Genomic DNA, 24,460 nt, shown 5'->3' on the forward strand with positions numbered 1-24,460 from the left:
ATTAAAAGACTTTTGTAGAAATCTTCTTTACCTTCTTGAGCTTTTTTCATGAGACTCTTTACAGTTTTTACTGAACTTTCCACCAACCCATTTGAGCGTGGATAGTGGGGACTTGACGTAGTATGGACAAATTCCCACTCATCAGCAAATTGTCTAAATTCAGCACTGGAAAACTGAGGACCATTGTCAGTGAACACTTCCATAGGAACACCATGCCTTGCAAAGATTGACTTCATGCAATTGATTACGGCTTTACTAGTAGTTGTATGTAGTGTCTTCACCTCAGGGTAGTTAGAGTAATGATCAGTCACGACAATGTACGTTTTCCCATTACAATCAAACAAATCTGCGCCAACTTTCTGGTACGGTCTCTCTGGCACTGCATAAGGACTCAGTGGCTCGACTTGTTGTTTCGGTCTATACATAAGACATAATTCACATGTAGCTGTAGTCTGTGCTATGTCTTGGTTCATTCTTGGCCAATACATAACTTCACGTGCTCTCCGCTTACATTTTTCTTCTCCTAAGTGGCTTTCATGTATCTTGCACAGCATGGTTTTTCTGCTGGCCAACCTTTCAGAATGATATCTTTCAACACTTTCATTGTGTCATCTGTCTCAGTTTCTTTCCTAATCTGTTCTTGTCTTGCAAGAGACACTGGTAGAGAAGCTACGATCAAATTAACATAGGCTTCTATCTCTTCATCCATCAGACTTTTGGAACCTTCACTTTTGTCCACAGCCCGAGAAAGTGTATCAGCAATGTACATGTATTTGCCGGGACAGTACAGCAAGTGTACATCATATTTCTGTAGTCTGATAAGCATTCGTTGAATTCTCATGGGACAGTCATGTAATGATTTAGTCATGATAGCTACCAATGGCTTGTGGTCAGTTTCCACTGTAAATGTGTGACCATACACAAATTGATGAAATCGCTCACATGCATATGTGATCGTTAGAAGTTCTTTTTCTAGCTGAGCATACCTTGTTTCAGCACTTGTCAGTGCTCTTGATGCATAGATTACTGGTTGCCATGTATCCTCATGTTCTTGTAACAGCACTGAGCCTAGGACAAATTGCGAAGCATCTGCTGAAATTCTTATTCTTTTCGCAGGATCAAAGAATTTTAGAACTGGTTGCTCTGTAATGATCTGTTTCAAGTTTTGCCAACTTTCTTCTTGTTCATGTGACCACATCCATTCGTTATCTTTGTCCAACAACCATCTAAGAGAGGCTGTTCGTTCAGAGAGTTGAGAAATAAACTTTCCTAAGTAATAATTCCTAGGAATCTTCTGACGTCGTCTTTGTTGTTAGGACGTTCCATGTTCACTATGGCTTATATTTTCCTTGGGTCTGGTTTTACACCTTGATCCGAGACCACGTTGCCCATAAAGGTAAGTGTATTCACGCCAAATTCACATTTGTCCTTGTTTAGCTTTAGATTCACTTTCTTGACAAGTTCCATTACTTGTCTCAATCTAGAATCATGTTCATCTTTTGTAGATCCCCAGACAATAATGTCATCCACCATTGTTTCAACACCTGGAATATGTTCAAAAATCATGTGTATCTTTTTGTGATATACTTCTGGAGCAGACAATATTCCATATGGTAGTCGAAGAAATCTGTATCGACCTTCTGGTGTATTAAATGTACAAAGCTTTGAGCTGGCCTCATCTAGCTTAATTTGCCAGAATCCTGAAGATGCGTCCAATTTACTGAACCATTTTGCTCCCGCAAATTGCAACATGATTTCATCTCTGGTTGGTAGTTTGAAATGTTCTCGTTTAATAGCGTTGTTTAAATCTCTGGGGTCTAGACATATTCTGAGTTGTCCATTTTTCTTTTCAACAATTACTAAGGAGCTTACCCATTCAGTAAGCTCATCAACTTTCTGTATCACACCCAAGGCTTCCATGTGATTTAACTCTTGTTTCAGTATTTCTGTCAGCGCAAACGGCACTTTTCTACAAGGGTGTATCACTGAAGAAACTTGCGTGTCTATATTTATTTTATGCTCTCCAGGCAAACAACCTAGACCTTCAAATACGTCTCTGTATTCTGTAAATATCGATTTGCAGTCATCTTCTACTTGTGATGTCACCATAAAAACTTTCTTTAGCAAGCTTAGTTTCTCACAGGAACTTAATCCTAGAATCGGTTGCACATTTTTATCCACAATCAGTAGAGATGTTTTAAACTGTTGTCCCTTATATTTCAGTGTCACTAAGCATGTATCTTTCACAGGAATTTCCTCCCCAGTGTACCCTGTAACTTTCACTTTGGCTGGATGAATTTTAGGTTTTACTCTAAAAGTCTTATAGTCTTGAAACGATATTAAATTCACCTGCGCGCCAGTATCAAGCTTAAAGGGAATGACAATCTTGTTCACAGTTAAAGGGACAATCCATTCTTTCTTATCTGCACTGCAAAGTTCAATGCAATCCACAAAGAATTCCTCTGTTTGTTTAACAGTAGGCACTGTGGTTATTTCACTTTTCATTTTACAGCACTTGGCAAAGTGATTAAGTCTACCACATTTCATGCAGGATTTACCATAAACAGGGCACATTTTAGGATTGTGAGCATTTCCACATCTACTACACATTTCCTTGTTAGACTGTGGCTTAGACTGCTTCATTCTTGAGAATGGAGGTTTGCTTGGCTCTGTTTTCTGCACTACCTGCACTACAGGTTTGCTTGGCTCTGTTTTCTGCACTACCTCAGCTTCCTTGTGTAACTTTTTGGCTTGAAATCTAGTTATTTCTGCAGATCTGCACATAGTCACTGCCTTTTCTAGTGTTAGAGAGAGATTGCTGAGAGAGCAAAACCTGAGTCAATTATCAGGTATTCCACAGACAATACAATCTCTAATCAGTGAATCCTTTAAATCACCAAACTCACAGGTTTTACTTAATGATTTCAGCTCTGTAACATACTGATCAAATCCATCTACAGACTTCTGATCACGTGAAAAACTTATATCTTTCATATGTCACATTTTTCCTTGGCACAAAGTAATCTTCAAACTTTTGCATTATAGAAGATAGCACCATATTCTGCCCCTCATCAAACTGAAAACTTTTATAAATGTCCAGCACATCCTCTCCTATGACATGGAGGAAAATGGATGCCTTAGTTTTGTCAGCCTCTGTATCAGCTCCACATGCAGCAAGATATATATTAAACCTTTGCTTAAATCTTTTCCAGTTTTCAGACAAGTTACCAGACATCAGCATGCCGGTTGGAGGAGCTAGTTTATCCATGGTTACTCACTGTTTGAAGAGAGGAGCACACGGCAGGCTTTGCAGACACTGAGTATCACAGCCGTACAGACTTCTGCAGGATTCTTTCACACTCTGAGAGCACTAGCAGTCCAAGTTAAACTTCTTCTGACACCATGTTTTGTTCATATGTTTGTAAATCCAGTCATAAGGACACAGAGACATGTGAGTTCACTGCTGTGCTGTTTTTATTCCATCACCAACTCCAGACACACTGCACACTGGACCACCCACTTCCCAGCATCCCCCTGGTCCCAGGGACCATCACTAAAGATTCAGGATTACACAGATTAGTAAGGGATATTAAGTATTCTCATACACTAACATCACACTACTGTGCAGCACATTACTAATAGGGGACACAACTGTGCAGCACATTAGAACAGGGGGCACTATGGTGTAGCACATTATGAATAGGGGGCACTACTGGTTCGCATAATATGATTGGGGGCACTACCGTGTGGCGTAAGTGATCAGGTTTTTCATATAAATTACCAGGTCTAGAACAGTAGTAGCCACTATGGCAACTCCAGCTGTTGTGGAACAAACTATCTCAGCATGCCCGGCCACAGTTTTAGTATTCTCTAACAGAAAAACTGTAGCTGGTGTGCCACAGGTTGCCTACCCCTGGTCTAGAAAATCAGTATCTAGGATTACACAATAATATAAAAACTGATTTGCATTTGTTTGCTTTATCCACTCCTGAAACATAATCAACTTGCTCTAAATTTTATATTATTAATAATCATAACATTTATGAAGTTCATCTCTCAAAAATAAAGGGGGGGATGGGGGCGGGGGGAGAGTTGTTAGCCGAGAACAAATTTTGTTAAGGGTTCCATACTTCTTATGGGCATCCCTGTATAACATTGCCTTACAGGATCTGTAGCTATAAGCACAACCGGACGCTGTACTAGACATGAGAGTTTTTGTGCTCCAGAGCTTTAAGCGTGTAAAAGCCATGTGTATATACACATCAGTTATGTGCGGTCAGGTAGGCTGTCCATATTATCCCTTTAACCTGGGACACTCATGAATTACACAGGTTCTGTGACTGCTTAAAACCAGGTGAAATGCTGGCTTGTAGTCAGCCAGCCACAGAACCTGTGTAATTCATGAGTGTCCCAGGTTAGAGTGATAGTATGGTCAGCCTAGCGTCAGGGTACGCAGGGGAGGCAGAGCCTAACCTGTCATACTTCAGTATGTTCCAGAGAGTATTAGAAAAATAGTAAGAAGATATTTATAGCTTATAATATCATCTCTGTATTATTCTAATCATCTTAATAGTGGTAGTTGTATTATCCAAATCATTTTTATGTGTGTAAATCTGTCTGTGATACTAGCCTGTACCTCCCCAGTCACTGACCTCACCACACATCAATGGTTATTACCAGAGTGCAATTAAGTAAGTGTTCAGATATTACAGAAGATTCTAATTTGTTTTAATAGGATTAAATATTTAAATCTAAAGATTATGCATTAAAACGTCATTTGAAGCTGTTCTTGGATTTGTTTTTACTGCCGGTTTAACATGGAACAGCACATTGATGTGTTCTTCATTTACTTCTTTATACATTCTACACATACTGTGTTACATGCACAATATTTTATTCCACTAGTATGCTTGTAGTAAGTTCATTGCAGTCACACATGGAACATAGCTAACACATAGGTGATGACTAAGCCAGTCACAAGGGCATTGATGGACAGTAGTAGAATTGGGTATGCAAAATAGTGTATGTGGTTTAATTGCGGGTGATGCTAGTATAATAATGAATACTAGAAAATGCAGCAGATATATATATACAGTATACATTCTTTTAGTTTATTTAAGTATTATGACGGAGTGGCTATGTAACCCAGCTTACATGTCAAGACTATCCATTTTTCGTTAAATAAGAAAAATCAGGTATTGCTTATGGTGGCTCACCATGGCCCCCTCATGAATGCTATGATTTGTGAGGCACAGCCTCCGGCCACATGCATCTCCCCTCTGGTAGTTACAGAAGATAAATGTATGCATTTGTTATTACTGGCCCAAATATGTTTGGTTTCAGGTTAATTAAAAAGTATCTTCTTTTCGCACTGTGAAATAATATATTGATGGTAAGCTTTCCTGAAATTCAGTGTAAGTGAATAGAAAAGAATATATAGTGCTAATCTTATAAGAGAATGTATGCGTGTATGCATGTGCACCCGCAACCTGGTCGTAAAGAAGGCCGACCACCTGCTGTAACGAGTTCTTCTCACACAGCTGGGTGCGAAGATGAGAGAGACAGAGAGACAGGTCAGGTGGTTGAGGGGAACACAAATGAGAAATGGGGGATGAGGGGGAACAGAAATGAGTAATGGAGGTAAGGTCGACAGATTTGGGGAGGAGAAATAGGGGAATAGAGAGGAGAGACATGGAGACAGTAGGTGAGGGAGAGAGAAATTAAATATAAATCATGATAAACTAGCGATTCAACGTATGATGGGTCCAAAAGACTGTTTAGATATAATTTGAATACTTTCTGGTTTACTGAGTAATCAGGCACAAATTCTGTCAAGTCTGTGAAGTCTTTTATTTCACGTTCATCAATACACTCTTACTCTCATGAGAGGAATGTGGGCCTGATTCAGAGATGGATGCTATTCACACAGCAGCTGCATCTTTGGATACAACTACTGTGTGATAAGAAGGCATAAATTATAGGTCTACAAACGGGTGTAGTACTGCTGACCGGCGGTCAGGAGACCGCCGGTCAGCTTACCGACGCCGGGATCCCAGCAGCATACCGACGCCAGGATCCCGGCGGGGAGGGGCGAGTGCAGCAAGCCCCTTGCGGGCTCGCTGCGCTCGCCACGCTGCGGGCTCGGTGGCGACCTGCGGGCTCGGTGGCGACCTACGGTCGCCACGGGTTCTATTCCCACTCTATGGGTGTCGTGGACACCCACGAGTGGAAATAGTCCCTGTTGGTCGGCATGCCGACTATCGGGATAGTGAGCCGTCGGGCTCGTGGAGGAGGTCATGTGACTGTCGGCCAGCTGACCAGCGGTCACATGAATACCACCCCTACAAACTCGGTCCTCATTACCCCACACAGTGCACGTTTTGCAGGTAACCCAGCAGGTGCACAGGTGTATTAATTACTCACAGACACATTTTAAAAAGGTCCACAGGTGGAGTTCATTATTTCACTTGTGATTCTGTGAGGAGACCTGCAAAACATGCACTGTGTGGGGTCCTGAGGACCGAGTTTGCAGACCTATGGCATAAATAGACGCTTCCTGCATGTTTCTCTGAACATGGAGGATGCAGCATTGGATCATCTGCATAAACATTGGTTATCTGAGTAACCTTCAGGTTACTCGGGAAGACTGCGGAATTCATGTTAACTAAGCCAGTGAAGCTGCATCCAAGGGCACAGCCATGTTAATCATGCAGCAGCTTAGGTGGCACTGCAGCCATTGTTGCAGACACAGATCTGCCCATGTACACATTGACAAACATCAGAGAGGTACGGAAAAATTGGTTTGCGTACAGCTCAGAATTAGGCCCTAGGTCTTTAATGAATAAGCAGACAGTTATTCTACTAGATATGGTCAGTGATAACCTGGGCCAGGGATCAGGGTGGCATCAGATTCCTGTATTGATGCAATTGTGGAGCTTTGGGGACGGAGGTAGCATGCAGCCGAGCTGGATTAAGGCAGGGGCAACAGAGGCGGCCATCCCGGGGCCCGCACACATTAGGGGACCACACACCCTGCATTTTCAGTCTCCCTTTGGCGGCTCAGTTGTTCAGTACCAGTGGCCGCCGAGGTACTTCTGCACAAAGTGAGTGCAGTGCCGGGTTAGTGCGCTGCCGCCATCGGTTTTGGCAGCCGGATCTCCTGTCTCACAGCTGCCACATTCCATCACTCCAAGCAGGAAGCCCGTCCGCCTCTGCCCCGCGGTGTTCTCCATCACTGCTGATCTGGGCACTCTTGTCTGCTGATGGGCAGGAGGAGGAGGGTAAGGTGCGGGGCAGAGGTTGGTGAAGGCCGGGGGGAGGGGGGCTGGCAGATGGTTGGTGTGGGGACTGTAGCGTTAAGGAGCCCAGGCCTGGAGTTCGTTGCCCCAGCCTTGTTCTCCTTGCTGTGATGGAGGTGCCTGTGGTGTGATGGGAGACAGACACCATAATGGCTCTGACCTGCTCTTCTCCACTAACCTCTATGCATCTGGGAGAGAGGGTTGCTATGTCAGCAATAGTAGTAGTGGGGGCTCCCACAACCTACAGGCGCCTTGAGTCCTGTTGGAGAAAGAGTGCTATATAAATAACATTATTATTATTATTATTATTATTATTATTATTATTATTACATTGCCCTGGGCCTCCACCAGCCTTAATCCGACATTGGCCTACAGCCTCACTCTGGATATACAGTATATGCCTGACTGCTGGGAGGCAGCTTCAATTTTATTGAATCAGTGCACCCAAACAGAATGCTCTGCTTTGCCTCCCATCGATTTCCAGTGCAGTTGCAGCATGCTGATTGGAGAGTCTTCAGACTCTTGTTGGAAAGCTTAGCTTTAGCTCGATGGTGCAGGAAATGTGCATTTATCACTGGACCTTTCAAGTTCTCCTTACAGAAACTCAGCGAGGTGGCCAGTACCTTATAGTCTAGATACAGTCTAACTAATGGCAAGCACTTCATTAAAGATTATTTATTGATGTTTATGAAACTTTTAAACATATGCTATGCGATTGATTGATCCTGCACAAACTGTTGCAGTACTTTACACTTCCACACAGTATTTATAAAAGCACATCTCAAAGCATGAGGTAAAGGGGCCTATTTATCAGATGTTGTTTGTGGGATGTTCCCAGAAAATACGTGTCTTTGGGGGGATACTTGCAGATATTAAGTATCCCCTGACTGTGTCATGGAGAGACTGCAGCAGACATCTCAGATATCTGCTGTGGTCCCTCCATTTCCGACTTCAGCAGCAACCACTATAGGTTTCTATGGGGGATGTGATGCTGTCAGATTGACCAAGCTTCGGAATGCAAAGTTTGGCCCTGATAGGCAACACCATCTCCAGATGGCGTTATCCTGTAGTAGCCTATGTGCTATATTTTGCAATATTTCCTGGGAGAGGGTTCCTCCAGAACCCTTCCCCGACAATGGCTGCTGCCCACGCATGGTCAGCGGGCCGTGTATGCACAGTAGCACACAGGAGTACAGATAGAGGAGTAAAGAGACCACTAATGCGGCCACTTCACTCAGAACACATCCCAGGGACAGGTTATCCCTACCCCTGTCCCTGCATGTGAGTTTTGATTCATCCAGGCGTAATGCATTTTCTTATTGCCGCTACCAGCAGCAATAAGAAATTAGAATGACCAAATCTAAAACATAATAATAATAATAATAATAATAATAAATATGCCCCAGAGACCCATGCTTTTGTATAAATATTGTTCCCTGTCACTTTAGCATAATCTGAATGTGCTGCATTAATACTGTGTGCAAATCCCAGTAATTCCCCTAGTGCTGAGAAGGTCTTAAAACTGGATTAATTACTATGAAAAGTGAATTTAAACGTGTAATAACCAACCTTCCTTCAAAGGTTTCATCATCTTACTAATCCTGGTGATGTGAGGTTTGCTGCAGCATGTCATATGTCACCAGGAATGGCAGTAAGGTGCATTCAGGGACTCACAATGAAGAGATTTTTACCCGTGATGGGTATAAGGTTCTGGCACTTACCACTGCCTTACTTGGTCTTTTGGGATTCTGTAATAACTTGTTAGTACTAATTCTTTATTGTAGATTCAGAACACTACGGACTCCCTTAAACCTTTTACTGGTGAATATCAGCTTCAGTGATTTGATATTGTCCCTTTTTGATGTTACTTTTACTTTTGCCTCTTGTGTGAGCCAGCAGTGGATCTGGGGTGAAGCCGGATGTGTTTTTGCTGGATTCTGCAAAACTCTACTAGGTAAGCAAAGCAAAGATTTCTTGAAACCTTTAAATAGATAGTTAATACTGGAGTCTATTGATTTAGCCTATAAGTAATATACAATATTTATATAATACATAGAATGTAATGTGTTATAAAATGTATTTATATAATCATAAGTTACCAATTCAAATTTATTACATCACTGCTCAGCAACAGTGAAACTCTTGTAACAATTTGTACTGATTAGTGTAATTAATTATAATAAACAGTCTCATATTTACATCCTCTAACACTAAGGGGATGATTTATAGAAGTGTGATTTACGTTGTCTATGCATTTAGCCTGGGCAAAGTGCACTGATCAATTCAATGAAAAGTCCTAATGTCAAGATTGCTTCTTGCAATAGGTCTTAACACTGCTCAGTCATGTCCGCAGGTCATGTCACTGAATTGCTTATGTGACTTTGCCTGCTTAAAAGCATGTGCAAGGTATCTTACACTTATTATTGAATCGCCCCCAGACGTTATTAAATTCCCCTTAGTAAAGATAAGTAACAAATGCAGATAAAATAGGATTTTAATTACCTACCGGTAAATCCTTTTCTCGTAGTCCGTAGAGGATGCTCGGGTTCATATTAGTACCATGGGGTATAGACGGGTCCACCAGGAGCCATTGGCACTTTAAGAGTTTAACAGTGTGGGCTGGCTCTGCCCTCTATGCCCCTCCTACCAGACTCAGTCTAGAAACTGTGCCGAGGAGATGACATACTTTGAGAGAAGGAAATACACAGATAGTGGCGAGATTCACACCAGCTCACACAACAAGGCAAATCCACCCACCGGCCAGAAAACTCAGCAACAGCTGAAACAGTACTGTAAGGAACACAGAACTTACCTAGGAACCAGGCAGTACTGAACCAAATAACCACTGCAGCATAAAGAAGTGCTGGGTGGGCGCCCAGCATCTTCTACGGACTACGAGAAAAGGATTTACCGGTAGGTAATTAAAATCCTATTTTCTCTTACGTCCTAGAGCAGGCATTCCCAACCACGGTCCTCAAGGCACACCAACAGTGCAGGTTTTAGTGATATCCAGGATGCAGCACAGATGGTTAAATCAAAATAACTGAGCTACTAATTAAGTCACCTGTGCTGAAGCCTGGATATCACTAAAACCTGCACTGTTGGTGTGCCTTGAGGACCGTGGTTGGGAATGCCTGTCCTAGAGGATGCTGGGGTCCATATTAGTACCATGGGGATGTACCAAAGCTCCCAGAATGGGAGGGAGAGCAAGCAGGCTCCTGTAGAACTGCTTGACCAAACTTGAGGTCATCAGAGGCCAAAAAAATCGAACTTGTAAAACTTAGCAAACGTGTTCGACCCAGACCAAGTAGCTGCTCAGCAAAGCTGCAAAGCCGAGATACCCCGGGCAGCCGCCCAGGAAGAACCCACTTTTACGAGTAGAGTGGGCCTTAACAGATTTTGGACATGGCAATCCTGCCGTAGAATATGAATGCTGGATGGTGAACCTGATCCAGAGAGAAATCGTCTGCTTAGAAGCAGGACACCCAATTTTCTTTGGATCATACAGGACAAACAGAGGTCCGATTTTCTGTGACGAGTAGTCCTTTTTACATAGATCTTCAATGCCCTCACAACATCCAAGGCCTTTAAAGCAATTGAGGAGTCAGTAGCCACTGGCACCACAATAGGTTGGTTGATATAAAAAGCCGACACAACCTTCGGAAGGAGTTCCGCCCTATCTTCTTGGAAGACCAGATAGGGACTTTTACAGGACAAAGCTCCCAATACCGACATACGTCGCGCAGAAGCCAAGGCCAACAAAGTGACAGCCTTCCACGTGAGAAACTTGATTTCAGCCTCCTGTAGAGGCTCAAACCAATACGATTGAAGGAAATGCAACACCAGGGCACCATCGGCGCCACAAAGGGGGATGGATGTGCAGAACCCCTTTCAAAAAGGTCTGAACCTCAGGGAGGGCAGCCAATTGTTTCTGGAAGAAAATGGATAAAGCCGAGATCTGGACCTTGAGGGATCCCAAACACAGGCTCATATCCACACCTGCTTGCAGGAATAGGAGAAACCGTCCAAGTTGAAACTCCACCCCAGGAAACTTCTTGGATTCAAACCAAGACACATATTTTTTCCAAATTCGATGGTAATGTTAAGACGTCACTCCCTTCCTAGCCTGTATCAGGCTAGGAATAACTGTGCTCTGAATACCCTTCTGAGCTAAGATTAGGCGCTCAACCGCCATGCCATCAAACGTAGCTGTGGTAAGTCTTGCTAAGCGAACGGCACCGGTAGTAGAAGATCCTCCCGAAGAGGCAGAGGCCTTGGATCTTCCAGCAGGAGATAGAGCAGATCCGCATACCAAGCCCATCTTGGCCAGTACCGGTGCAATGAGGATTGCCAGAACCTTTGTTCATTTTACAAGCTGTAGAACTCTTGGAATGAGAGGAAGTGGAGGGAACAAATACACTGACTGGAACACCCACAGTGTTACCAGTACGTCCACCTCCACTGCTTGTGGGTCTTTCGACCTGGAACAGTACTTCCGCAACTTCTTGTTGAGGCAGGAGGCCATTATGTCTATGTGGGAACCCCCCACCAACCAGTTACCTCTTCGAACACCTCTAGGTGGAGGCCCCACTCTCCTGGTTGGAGATCGTGTCTGCTGAGGAAGTCCGCTTCCCAGTTGTCCACTCCCGGAATGAAGATTGCTGACATCGCCACTGCGTGCCTTTCTGCCCAGAGGAGGATTCTTGTCACCTCTGACATTGCAACCCTGCTCTTTGTTCCCCCTTGTCGGTTTATGTAGGCCACTGTGGTCACGTTGTCCGACTGCACCTGAACAGCCCAATCCTGCAGAAGGTGAGCTGCTTGAAGAAGACCGTTGTATACGGCTCTTAGCTCCAGGATGTTTATTGGAAGAAGGGATTCCTGACTTGACCACCTTCCTTGGAAGGTTTCCCTCTGAGTGACTGCTCCCCAACCTCTGAGACTTGCATCCATGGTTAGAAGGATCCAGTCCTGAACCCCGAACCTTCAGCCCTCCAGAAGGTGAGGTAGTTGCAGCCACCAGAGGAGGGAAATCCTTGCCTTCGGCGATAGACGTATCCTCTGGTGCATGTGTAGGTGAGATCCCGACCACTGGTCCAGGAGATCCAGTTAAAAGGACTGAGCATGAAACCTTCCATACTGTAGAGCCTCGTAGGAGGCAACCATCTTCCCCAGAAGGCGGATGCACTGATAAACCGATACCCGGGCAGGCTCCAAGACATCCCGGACCATCGTTTGTATCACCAACGCTTTCTCCTCCAGTAGAAACACCCTCTGCACCTCCGTGCCGATGACCATCCCCAGGAAAGACAATCTCCTTGTCGGCTCCAGATGAGACTTTGGAAGGTTCAGGATCCAACCGTGCTCCCTGAGCAGATGCGTCGTGAGAGGAATGGACCTTAACAGCTTCTCCCTGGACGACGCCTTGATCAGCAGATCGTCCAGATATGGAATTATGTTCACCCCCTGCTTGCAGAGGAGAATCATCATCTCCGCCATCACCTTGGTGAAGAAACTCGGCGCTGTGGAGAGACCGAATGGCAGTGCTTGAAACGGATAGTGATCGTCTATCAGTGCAAACCTGAGATAAGCCTGATGCGGCGACCAAATCGGAATGTGGAGGTACGCATCCTTGATGTCCAGGGACACCAGGAACTACCCCTCCACCAGTCCTGAGATTACCGCTCTCAGAGATTCCATTTTGAATTTGAACTCCCTGAGCTAAGGGTTAAACGATTTCAAGTTCAAAATTGGCCTGACCGAACCATCTGGCTTTGGTACCACAAAAAGGTTTGAATAGTAACCCTTGTTTAACTGATGAGGTGGAACTGGAACAATGACCTCCGACAGTACCAATTTTCGGATAGCGTCCAGTAGAATAGGTCTGTCTGCCGGCAAAGCTGGCAAGCCTGATTTGAAGAATCGGTGAGGTTAAAGAGTTTGAAACTCCAGCCTGTACCCCCGGGTCACAATATCCTGTACCCAGGGATCCAGGCCGGACGACACCCAGACGTGGCTGAAATGCCGGAGTCTCGCTCCCACCTGACCGACCTCCAGGCTGTGCTGTCCACCATCAGGTTCTGGGAACCTGCAGGTGCAGGTTTTTTGGATTTGGCACGACCACCTCTAAAGAAGGTGTGAGAGGGCTTGTTCTTTCTAGACCTAGTGGGCCGAAAGGACTGTGACGTGTTCGTAGAAAAGGGTTTCTTCGTAGCCGGTGCAGCTGAGGGAAGAAAAGGAGACTTACCCGCGGTAGCCGTGGCAATCCACGCATCTGGCTCCTCCCCAAAAAGAGCCTGACCTGTGTAGGGTAGGTTCTCCAAACTTTTCCTGGATTCCGCGTCCACAGACCATTGGCGCAGCCAGAGACCCCTGCGAGCCGAGACGGCCATGGAGGAGATCCCCGCAGCCATGGAACCCAGATCCTTCATGGATTCTACCAGAAACCCCGCAGAATCCTAACAAGCCTCATAAGCCAGTAATACGACCAAAGGACATTTTCTATGGACTCGTGTGAGGGCCAGGTGATAGTAGGATTGTTCCAATGCTTTATAACATCATATCCTGCATGGATAACCATAAGATAGTTACCGGATCCTGAGTGGAAGATGGCAGGGTATTCCACCTAGCGCGGTGATGATGGTTCTGTCCTGCGCAAATATGGATGGTGGTTCTCCCTTTTTGTTAAATGTCCACATGCATGGATCGGTCTCCGGATGAATGGGTGTTGGATGGGTCAGAGCTCTGAAGACCACTGCGGGTCGTCCCAAACATTTATATCCAATTTTTAGGAAAGGCAATGGATGATCAATTCCATAAACTCTCTGGCCTTGGCGATGTCCTGGTCATAGGCTGGCAACCTAACGCGTTTCACTGTCTGTTTGGCAGCTTTATCTTTATCTTTACCTTTGATAAAGCTGCCAAACAGACAGTGAAACGCGTTAGGTTGCCAGCCTATGACCAGGACATCGCCAAGGCCAGAGAGTTTATGGAATTGATCATCCATTGCCTTTCCTAAAAATTGGATATAAATGTTTGGGACGACCCGCAGTGGTCTTCAGAGCTCTGACCCATCCAACACCCATTCATCCGGAGACCGATCCATGCATGTGGACATTTAACAAAAAGGGAGAACCACCATCCATATTTGCGCAGGACAGAACCATCATCACCGCGCTAGGTGGAATACCCTGCCATCTTCCACTCAGGATCCGGTAACTATCTTATGGTTATCCATGCAGGATATGATGTTATAAAGCATTGGAACAATCCTACTATCACCTGGCCCTCACACGAGTCCATAGAAAATGTCCTTTGGTCGTATTACTGGCTTATGAGGCTTGTTATATTTATTTGATTTTAATATTTGTTTATTATATTAATTTGTTTATATTAAATTTTATATATTCATTTGAATACCAACACCTGGTAGCGCTGTTTTTTTATTGTTTTGTTTTGCTTCATGTGGTGACTGACTATCACCTTATTTAACAGCTGCTTTAGGAAGACAGCCCTGTTAAAGCGCCCGGAGAAAAAGTATACTGATTTATTGGTTTATTTTTTTATTAAATATCTTTTGACCCCGCAGAATCCTGTATGTTACGTAAAAACAAATCAACGTCACCTTTATCCATCGTAGTCAAGTCCTCCTGCAGAGTGCTTGACCACTTTGCAATTGCTTTTGAAATCCATGCACAGGCAATAGTAGGCCGCAGTATCGCCCCTGAAGCCGTGTAAATGGATTTGAGTGTAGCATCAACCTTGCGATCCGCCGGGTCTTTCAACGCGGTCGATACCGGGACAGGTAAGAACACCTGCTTTGACAACCCGGAGACAGATGCGTCAACAATAAACGGGGTCTCCCATTTTTTCCTGTCCTCCTCTGGGACGGGAAAAGCAACCAGAACCCTTTTAGGAATCTGGAATTTTTTTTCCGGGTTTTCCCAGGATTTTTCAAATATAGCATTTAATTCCTTAGATGCAGGGAAGGCTAGCGAGGCTTTCTTACTTGTCTGTGAAGTAAGCCTCCTCAACCTGCTCAGGAGTTGTGTCTGCAATATTCAACACATCCCGCATGGCCTCAATCATCAACTGCACCCCCTTAGCAACTGATGCCGTCCCCCTCAACACATCCCCATCACCGTCTGCCGTGTCAGAATCGGTATCCGTGTCATCTTGCGTAATTTGGGCAAGAGCACGTTTTTGAGAGTGTACCGCAGGGGACCTGAGGGGACAGAACCGGACCATACTGCCATAGATGATTGCAATACCTGAGTTGCATTCTCCGAGCAACCCTCTCCGAAATCTGAGAAATAACCCCTCTAATAGAGGCAAACCACTCCGGTTCCCTAGCCGGGATTGGCGCTACAACAGTGCAATCCTGATAACATGGAATGGGATCATCCTGAGAAGACATATCCTCTGCAGCATATGAGACAGAGTCTCTAGACATGGTAGTTAGCAAACCCACACACCCCACATACACACAGGATAAGGGGTAGACAGAGTTTCCCTCCCAAGAATGGCAGAGACACAGAGATTGGAGCCAACCCACACACAGCGCTTTACAGGTATAGGGAGACCCTTAACCAGCGCTGACTGTACCCCTTAATAGGTGACACAGCCTATATACAGCCTCCCCTCCCCTTCTACAACCCCCTGGTACCGTACAGATAGCTGGAGTTCCTGGAGGGACTGCTCTTCACAGGCAGCTGCAGGAAGGAAAATGGCGCTGAAACGCTGCTGGGTCCACTCTGAGAAGCACTTCCCCCTTAATGGCGCTGTCTTCCCACTCTAGAAGATTATACTGGCCTGAGGATTTTATTGCTGGCTGAGATCCAGGGACCCCGACAGGCTTTGTGGTCAGTAAAGGGTGTAGGCGCCGGCTCAGGGTGCCCCTCACAGCGCCGCACCATGTACCGCTGAGCCCCGGAGGGAGTTAGTACTGCGCTCCTTACCATGTTGCCGCCATCTTCACATCAGCTCCCCGCTTGCCAGGGGGCCGATGACTCACTCGCCACTGATCTTCTGGCTCTGTAAGGGGGGTGGCGGCATGCTGCCGGGGTGAGCGTTCCCCTGCTGCGGGGAGCGATCAATTCCCTCAGGAGCTCAGTGTCCTGCCATCGGAGATAGTGGCTCAGACCCCGCAGGGCGGACACTACTCCCCCCTCAGTCTCATGATGCACGGAGGAGGTTGCCAGCAGCCTCCCTGAAAAATAAAAAACTCTAAAATTAAAAATTTTACTAAGAAAGCTCTGTAGAGCTCCCCTAGCTGTGACCGGCTCCTCCGGGCACATTTTCTAAACTGTGTCTGGTAGGAGGGGCATAGAGGGAGGAGCCAACCCACACTGTTAAACTCTTAAAGTGCCAATGGCTCCTGGTGGACCCATCATGTGTCACTAGACACATGTCACTATATCATTGCGTTGTCTCATGAGGGCAACATATAGCTGTTCTGAGTAGAGGAGCTCATGATGTGTGTGAATTGGGGTGGTACTTGCTGATATACTGGGGCTGATGTAGAATTGAACACAATTCCATGAACATTGTAAAACACCTGTTTTCAGACACATTTTCTGACCAATGATACAGCTTGTGCAAGAAAATGTTTTCTTATTCCTCATCTTACTGTGTATGTTTCATTATATACTCCTTTATTGTCTGTTTTCACTTTATACACCTGACTACAATTGCTATTGGGGCCTATTTAACAAAAACCACAGATATATATCCTGAAAACTAATGTCCCTTGAAAAGTAGCTGTTTTGCAAAAGTTTACATTAACGGGATTTGTCCTAGAAGTGTTACTGAGTATGTGCAAACTTAGGTCAGTGTGTGAGCCAGATAATACGGGCAGTGTCAGAAGGGAGATAATACCCTTTCCGTCTGCTCCCTCCCTCCTACACCCAGCTCCAGCCCCTACAGTGTGTGGCTAGTTACTATGGGCTGGCCTCTACTCTGGGGCCATCTCTATGCCCTTCTCACCTCAAACTTCACATTATCCTCACCTCGTCCGTCTCAGCTCCCCTTTGTCCTCCCAACCCCTTCCCTCACTCAGGGCCGGATTAACAATAGGGCGGATGGAGCTGCAGCTCCAGGCCCCCCACTGAAAATAGGCCCACAGGATCAGCAGTGTAGCCAGCCAGTGATGACAGGAGAAATACTTTTCTCCTGTCATCACTCATCAACAGCATTCGCCTCCCAGTCCCTCCCACCCGCGCCGACCAAGGGTCCGCCCCCATGCCCTCTTGTTACCTGAAGCTCTGCCTCAGACCCAGGGTCGTGCCAAGCTCTGCCCCCTGGGTGGCCTGCAGGATCATGTGCTGTCTCAGACTCTCGAAGCTCCGCGCTTACATGTGTACCAAGGCTCTGTTCCCGATCATAATAAGCTCCGCCCCCGGATCGTAGTAAGCTCCGCCCCTGCCTCACTTCTTCCACACTGATCCTGGAGCCACCTTCCTTTCCTCCCGAGAAGCCTGCAGATCCACCCACAGGTAGGATTAGCTCCACCCCCTGGACAGTGAACTGAGTCAGCAGCACAGCTTTCTCCCCTCAGGTCGTGTGAAATCCGGCCAATTCAGATGCTGTCAGTACTGTCGTTCCAGCGATTTAAATATTCCTGCAAACAGTATTTGGAGCTGAATTAAGGGCCTTGAGCACTTACACAAGGGAGCTCCTATCACTTAAAAAAAAAAAAAAAATATATATATATATATATATATGTAAGGGTACCGAGATGGTGTAATACCTGCGACCGTAAAAGTGTACCACTGCTTACCTCCGATTGCGCCGCACCCTCTGTCCCACTCCGCCCTGGCTACGAAGCGCTTCTCTTCGGGGCCTCCGCCCGGGGGTCAGTCTGGAAGCCGGCGGCTAGAGGAGACAAGGAATATTCTCACTGTGTGCCCACTCCTTCCTCGTAAGAGAATAAGTGGCACACCGGGGTGGCCGCGACGTTCACCGGTTAGGTGAATGTCATCATTGGCCCGTGGGCCTCAGCCACCTAAATCGTCACCTATTTGGCACTTGCACACCAAGGTGGGAGCGAGCCCGCTAGGCCTAGCGGGGTCTCGCGACCGGCACTCAACACGGACAAGGACACACACTCACAGAGAATACTCACACTGGTACTCTTGTCAGCTTGCTTGACGCGAACTTCCGCTCCTGGGGAGAGAATGACAGCAGCCTCCCTACAACTAAACAAGGGCTACAACAGAACTGAGCCAAACTACTATAACTACAAACGGTTCAACTTGGTTGGCTACTTCACCTACTCTCCGTCAACATGTCAAGCAACTACGGGTCACAGTGTGAATATAATGTAAATGAGGATTACCTTCACCATCCGGTCCGATGCAGGTTCCGCTACCTCGCCCCAGTTGAGTCTCTCCACGGCCCCTCCCCACCCCAAAGGCGTATACAGGACGCGAGGGCCAGCCGACCCTCCGTGCCCAGCCTGCAAGGGACCCCGCGCGGGCTGCCACACAGCTCACCCACTGGAGTACCCAAAGGGCGGGGCTCCACCTGAACTAAGATCGTCCCCCTGCCTAAGGACCTGGATTCTCCCTCAGGCCTTTTCCTGGCCGTGACACGGGCCTAGAGCCCGATTGCAGCCTCAGGCCTAGTGCCCGCCTAGTCAGTGCCCGCTGGGTGACCTGGCCTTGTGCCCAGGGTCACCTTATAGGTACCTACTGCCCAAAGTATGCTAGAGCCTAGCGCCCCCTAGCTATACCCCAGGCCTATAGCCTGTTTCTGTCCCTCGGGCCTAGTGCCCGCCTACGGTGTGGCTGAGGGTGGCTCGGGCCTAACGCCCGAACCCCCAGGTGGGTGAGAGGTCGGGTCTGGGCCTACAGGCCACGGGCCGAGGGGATCCTCGACTGCGCGTGGCCCCGGGCCCAGACACGCCGACTCACTGGTGCCCACGGACCGGGAGGGCCCGACTATCTGCCCACAGGCCGGGAGGGCCTGACTGTGCCCGCGGGCCTAATGCCCGAACACCCGGTGGTCTAGGGAGGGTAGGAGACTCGGCTCGAGGCCGCTTACCAGACCGTAGGGAGAGGCCGCAGTGGGGAGCTTCGTTAGCTCTTTTGCTTCCCACACCGCGGCACTCTCCACCGGACCTCCTGGTGGGCTCCTCTTCTCCAGCCGTCTTGACGTCTTCTCCTCGGGCGTCGCCTGTCACTCTCGGCGGGGGCCTCTTCCGGCTTCCTCTGGCGCCTCTTCTGCTTCTCGGCCGCCGCCGCTTCTTCCCCTCGACCGCCGCTTCTTCTTTTCTTCGGGAGCTCTTCACTGCTCCGGGTCCGGCGCCGACTGCCCGCTCCCACTCCGCTGTGTCTGTTATAAGACGCTGGGAGGGGGCGGCGCTATGACGCGACGAGCCCTGATTGGCTCGTCGCGGCATGCTCCCATTGGCTGACCGGGCGCGAGCCCTGATTGGCTCCCGCCCGGCGCCAACCTCATCTTGCCGCGCCGTGATTGGAGGGGCTTGAATCCCACCGGATGCAAGCCCCTCCACGCCGGAGACCGGCCGCAACGCCGCTTGTGTCCCACCGCTGTCTGCCCGGGGGGAACGGAGGTGAGGGACCTCCCCCGTCCCCCCAACCCGCTGTCCTCTCACATTTCCCCCCCCTGTTTCCTTTGTAGTCCCTACAAAGATGTGGGCCGTGGCCCACTCGAAGTTTGGGTCCGCGAAACGGGGGGCAGGTACTCCCAATGTTGTTCGGGTTGAACGCCTGGGCAGGGTTGCTGAGGTTGGACCGGAAGCCTCCGGCACAGAAGCCACCGGGTCATTACCCTCGGCTGACTCTCCCGATGGCGGGGGGTCCAGTGCCCCTTCGGGCGGCGGAACACCAATCATCCTCCTCCAATTCAGGGGTAGCCCCTGGAACTGTTTCAATGGGGAGCAGATCCTCAAAGAGGCAAGGACGCAGCATGTTCCTATGCAAAGTGCGGGCACGTCCACTCCCGTCTTCCGCCTTTACTTCATAAACGGGGTTGTCAGGAGACACTCGCCGCTGCACAATGTATGGCATCACCTCCCATCGCTCGCACAACTTGTTCCTAGGACGTTTCTCTCAGACTAACACTCTTTGCCCCTCAGCGAATGGTCCTCCTAACGACCTCCCGGGACTAGGGTGTAGGTTGGATCCAATGTTCCCCGCCGCCACTTCCCGGGCGAACGTCAGGCGGCGTTTCTGCTCCTCAATCCATCCACTGTGCGTCCACTGTTCCTCCTCCCCTGGTAGGGACAGATCGAGATCCTGCAGGTCCTTCTCCGGTCGGCCAAACAACAGAAAATATGGCGAGAACCCCGTGGTCCGGTGCACTCTGTTGTTATATACCCACACTAATTCCGGGACAAAGTCGGGCCAGCGTCGCTTCTTGTCAGCCTCCAGGACCCTCAGCATTTGTAGCAACGTCCGGTTGAATCGCTCGCAGGCTCCATTTCCCTGTGGATGGTACGGGGTGGTCCTTGATTTGTTCATGCCATAGGTGCGACACAGCCGTTCCATCACCCGACCTTGGAAGCACGCACCTTGATCGGAATCCATGGTAGGGATGACCACTGTAAATTTGGTAAAGTGGTCGGTCATCACGATAGCGTACTGGTACCCCCGCACCGATTCTCCTATCAAGACATAGTCCACCATGAGGAGCTCAAGGGGTCTATTGGTCCTGATGGTCTGCACTGGTGCCCGTTGTTCGCCACTTTTGGTAACAGCACACCTCCTACAGGTCTGACACACACCCTCCACCAGGGCCTGCAAACCTGGGAAGAAATACTGTCGACGGATCCATTGCAGGGTCTTTTCTGTCCCAAAATGGGAGCCTTCTTCGTGTGCCTCAGTCACCAGACCACGGGCTAAATCTCTGGGGAGAACAACCTGCCACACCTTCTGGAGCTCGTGCTCGAGATAAGCCTGGCGGCACAATACCCCTCCTCGTACGGCCAATCGTTCCCACTGATGTACCAGCTTTTTGCCCCACGGGCTAAGCTGCAGCCTCTCCGCCGAGGACGGCCAGTGCTCCCGCTCCTTCCACCCACGCACACACTGTACCTCTTGGTCCTGCCCTTGTGCTATGGCCCAGTCCGGCAAGGTCTTCTGTAGCAGAATCCCGCACGTCACCTTGGGCCCGGGTGAGCTGGGGATCATTCTGGTAAGGTCAGGGATCTCCTGACCCTCCCTCTCTTCATCCGTGGGCCCCGTAGGTAGCCCCACCGGATAGCGGGATAAGGCATCCGCATTCGTATTCGCCTTACCCGGGCGATATCGAATTTTAAAGGAGAACTTGGCCAAGCGCGCCACCCAACGCTGCTCCAGAGCGCCCAACTTAGCTGTATGCAGGTGCGACAGGGGGTTGTTATCCGTGACCACTTCGAAGTCGGCGGCGGTCAGGTACTCCGCAAACTTCTCGGTGACCGCCCAGACGACTGCTAGCAATTCTAGCTTGAACGAGCTGTAGTTGTCGGGATTCCGCTCCGACTCCCGGAGACTCCGACTCCCATAAGCAATAACTCGTTCCTGGCCTTCCTGCAGCTGGGAGAGTACAGCCCCCAGGCCTTGGTGGCTCCCGTCTGTGTACAATATGAATGGCTTGTCAAAGTCAGCATAAGCCAGTACGGGGGCCTGGGTGAGGGCTTGTTTCAGACCCGTGAAGGCAACCTCCTGCGCTTGGTCCCACGCCACTGCCCGATTCCGCACATCCGTGGCAACACCTCGCAACAGTCCATGTAGGGGGCCTGCGATCTTGGCAAAGTCTCGAATAAACCGCCGATAGTAGCCCACCAATCCAAGAAATGCCCTCAACTCCGTCACGTTGCTCGGGGTCCTCCATTATTGGACTGTGGCAACTTTGTCGGGGGTGGGCCGCACCCCTTCCTCTGAGACCACATGGCCCAGGTATTCCAAGCTGGACTTCAAGAGGTGGCACTTCCTGGGTTTTAATTTGAGGCCGTATTGTTCCAGTCGTTGAAGCACTTGTTCCAACCTATGCAAGTGTTCCTCCAGGGTGGGGGCAAACTCTATAATGTCGTCCAAATAGATGAGGATTGCTTCAAAGTTCAAGTCCCCGAGGCAGCGCTCCATAAGGCGCTGGAACGTGGCCGGTGCATTGGAGAGCCCGAAGGGCATTCGACAGAAATCAAAAAGCCCCATGGGCGTAATGAACGCCGTCTTCGCCTGGTCTTTCTCCGCCACGGGCACCTGCCAGTACCCACTGGCCAGATCCAGCGTGGAAAAGAAGCGCGATTTCCCCAGAGCCGCCAGTGACTCTTCAATGCGGGGCAATGGATAAGCGTCCCGGACGGTGCAGCTGTTCAATCTCCGGTAGTCCACGCAGAATCGGATTGTCCCGTCTTTCTTCTTTACCAGCACAATGGGGGCAGCCCATGGGCTCTTGCTTTCCTTGATGACGCCGTTGGCCAGCATTTGTTGGATCATGGTCTTGACCTCCTGGTACAGCTTCGGGGGAATCTGCCGATAGCGCTCCCGAGCAGGCAGACTGTCACCGGTGTTGATCTCATGTTCTATCTCGGTCGTGTGGCCAAAGTCTTCCTCGCTGCGGGAGAACGACTTCTGTAGGGCCCACAGCATTTGCCTTACCCAGCCTACCTCTGCTGTACTAAGGCCCTCCAGTGATACATCCATCTGTTTCAGAATCACGTCCCCGTTCCACTCCGCGGTGGGTTCTTGTTTCTCCTCGAGGGCGACGGCCAACGTCCAAGGTTCGCATGCATCCGGCTTTAAGGTAACCCTATGGCCTGGTTCGATACCACCCTCAGGGATAGCCTCTAGATGGGCTAGCACCGACCTGGCCGGGATCTTAATTGGCGAGTTCCCCAGGTTGCACACCCGTAGGGGTACGGTACCATCCCGTACGACCGCTACGGTTCTGGCCAACAGCAAACCGGCCTCCACTTGCCTGAACCAACAAGGTTCTATCACAACCTCCCTTCCTTCCAGCCGCTGCTGCGCACGGACGGGTACTTCTAGGACCACCTCCTGTCTTGCTGGGATCTTCACCTTTTGGTTGTGCCGTGTCTTGATCAGGCCTAGGGGCCGCAAGGCTTCCACGGAGGCGGTCTCCTCGTTCCGCTGGATGACCCTCTGGAAAGCTTGTTGCACCGGCTTCTGCACACCCAGATACTTCCAGTACTGGGGGCCCTTATCGTGTACGAGTACTTGATCCAGACTCCGCAGGATGTTCATCCCCAGAATCACCGGCCCATGGTGAAACTCCTCGCCACTCACCACTACGAACCCTTTTTTTCCAAGGGATTGCCCATACACCTCCACTTCGATCCACACGACCCCTTTTACGGGAATGGGGAGGTTGTTTGCAGCCACTAGGGTCACCCAATTCCCGACACTGGTGGTCGTGAGATGGGCGTAGTCTTCCCTAAACCGTCTCTCGGACATGGTGGACACTTGCGACCCGGTATCCAAAAGGCAACGTTGATCCCTCCCTCCTAACTTTGCCACCACCGTGGGACACTCACCGAACAAGTCGGATGAGTTGACGACATCTACTCGCGCGCCGTCTTCCCCCGCGGGTTGTCCCGCTACCGCGAGGGACCTTAGTTTAAAGGTCTCCTACGCCCCTCCCTTCCGGGTCGGCGGCCCGGGCAATCCCGAGCGAAATTTCCAGGCTCTTCACATTCCCAACACGCCAACTCGCGGGGTCCCCGCGGGCGCACCTCCCCTCCCCGACGTCCAGCAGTCTCCGGTTCCCTTTTCCTCCGAGGGTTTTTTTCCTTGGAACGATCCTCGTCGTCCCAACCCCTCTTTTCGGGGTCAGCGTCCCGGCTTTCTGCCCGTTCCACCCTCTGTCTTAACTGGGACACTTCGTCCTGGACGAGAAGGAGCGTGGTGGTTAACTCCTTGATGCAGCCTTCCAAGGGACTAATCTCCGGCGTCCGGACCCTATCTATCGGTTGGGTGGGTGGTGTGGACACGGCGCTGGAGCTAAGCTCCGCATTCTCTTCTTTCTTCAGCGCCATCCCCAACACCTCGAAGAAGGTGAGCTTGCCATCCCCATCGACCTTATCCTGGAGGTAGTTCCGCAGGGACCTGCTCCTCAGCCCACCTATTAGAATACCTCTCAAGGTGGAATCCGGATCCCCCGTCATCAACTCTTCATCCTCCCTCGTCTGGATCTCACTC

The 24,460-nt window shown here is 49.0% G+C and overlaps 1 protein-coding gene across 1 annotated transcript in view; it reads left to right on the forward strand.

Moving 5' to 3' along the window:
- Positions 1–8,924: 8,924 nt before the first annotated feature.
- The window catches only part of OPN3 (opsin 3), a 59,919-nt gene continuing 44,383 nt past the window's right edge, over positions 8,925–24,460 (forward strand). Inside the window, exon 1 of the mRNA XM_063954410.1 lies at positions 8,925–9,252. Within this exon, the coding sequence (XP_063810480.1) occupies positions 8,925–9,252 (328 nt within the window). The remainder of the gene's footprint in view (positions 9,253–24,460) is intronic.

This window comes from Pseudophryne corroboree, chromosome 1, assembly GCF_028390025.1.
Source record: "Pseudophryne corroboree isolate aPseCor3 chromosome 1, aPseCor3.hap2, whole genome shotgun sequence".
NCBI classification, from domain to species: domain Eukaryota; kingdom Metazoa; phylum Chordata; class Amphibia; order Anura; family Myobatrachidae; genus Pseudophryne; species Pseudophryne corroboree.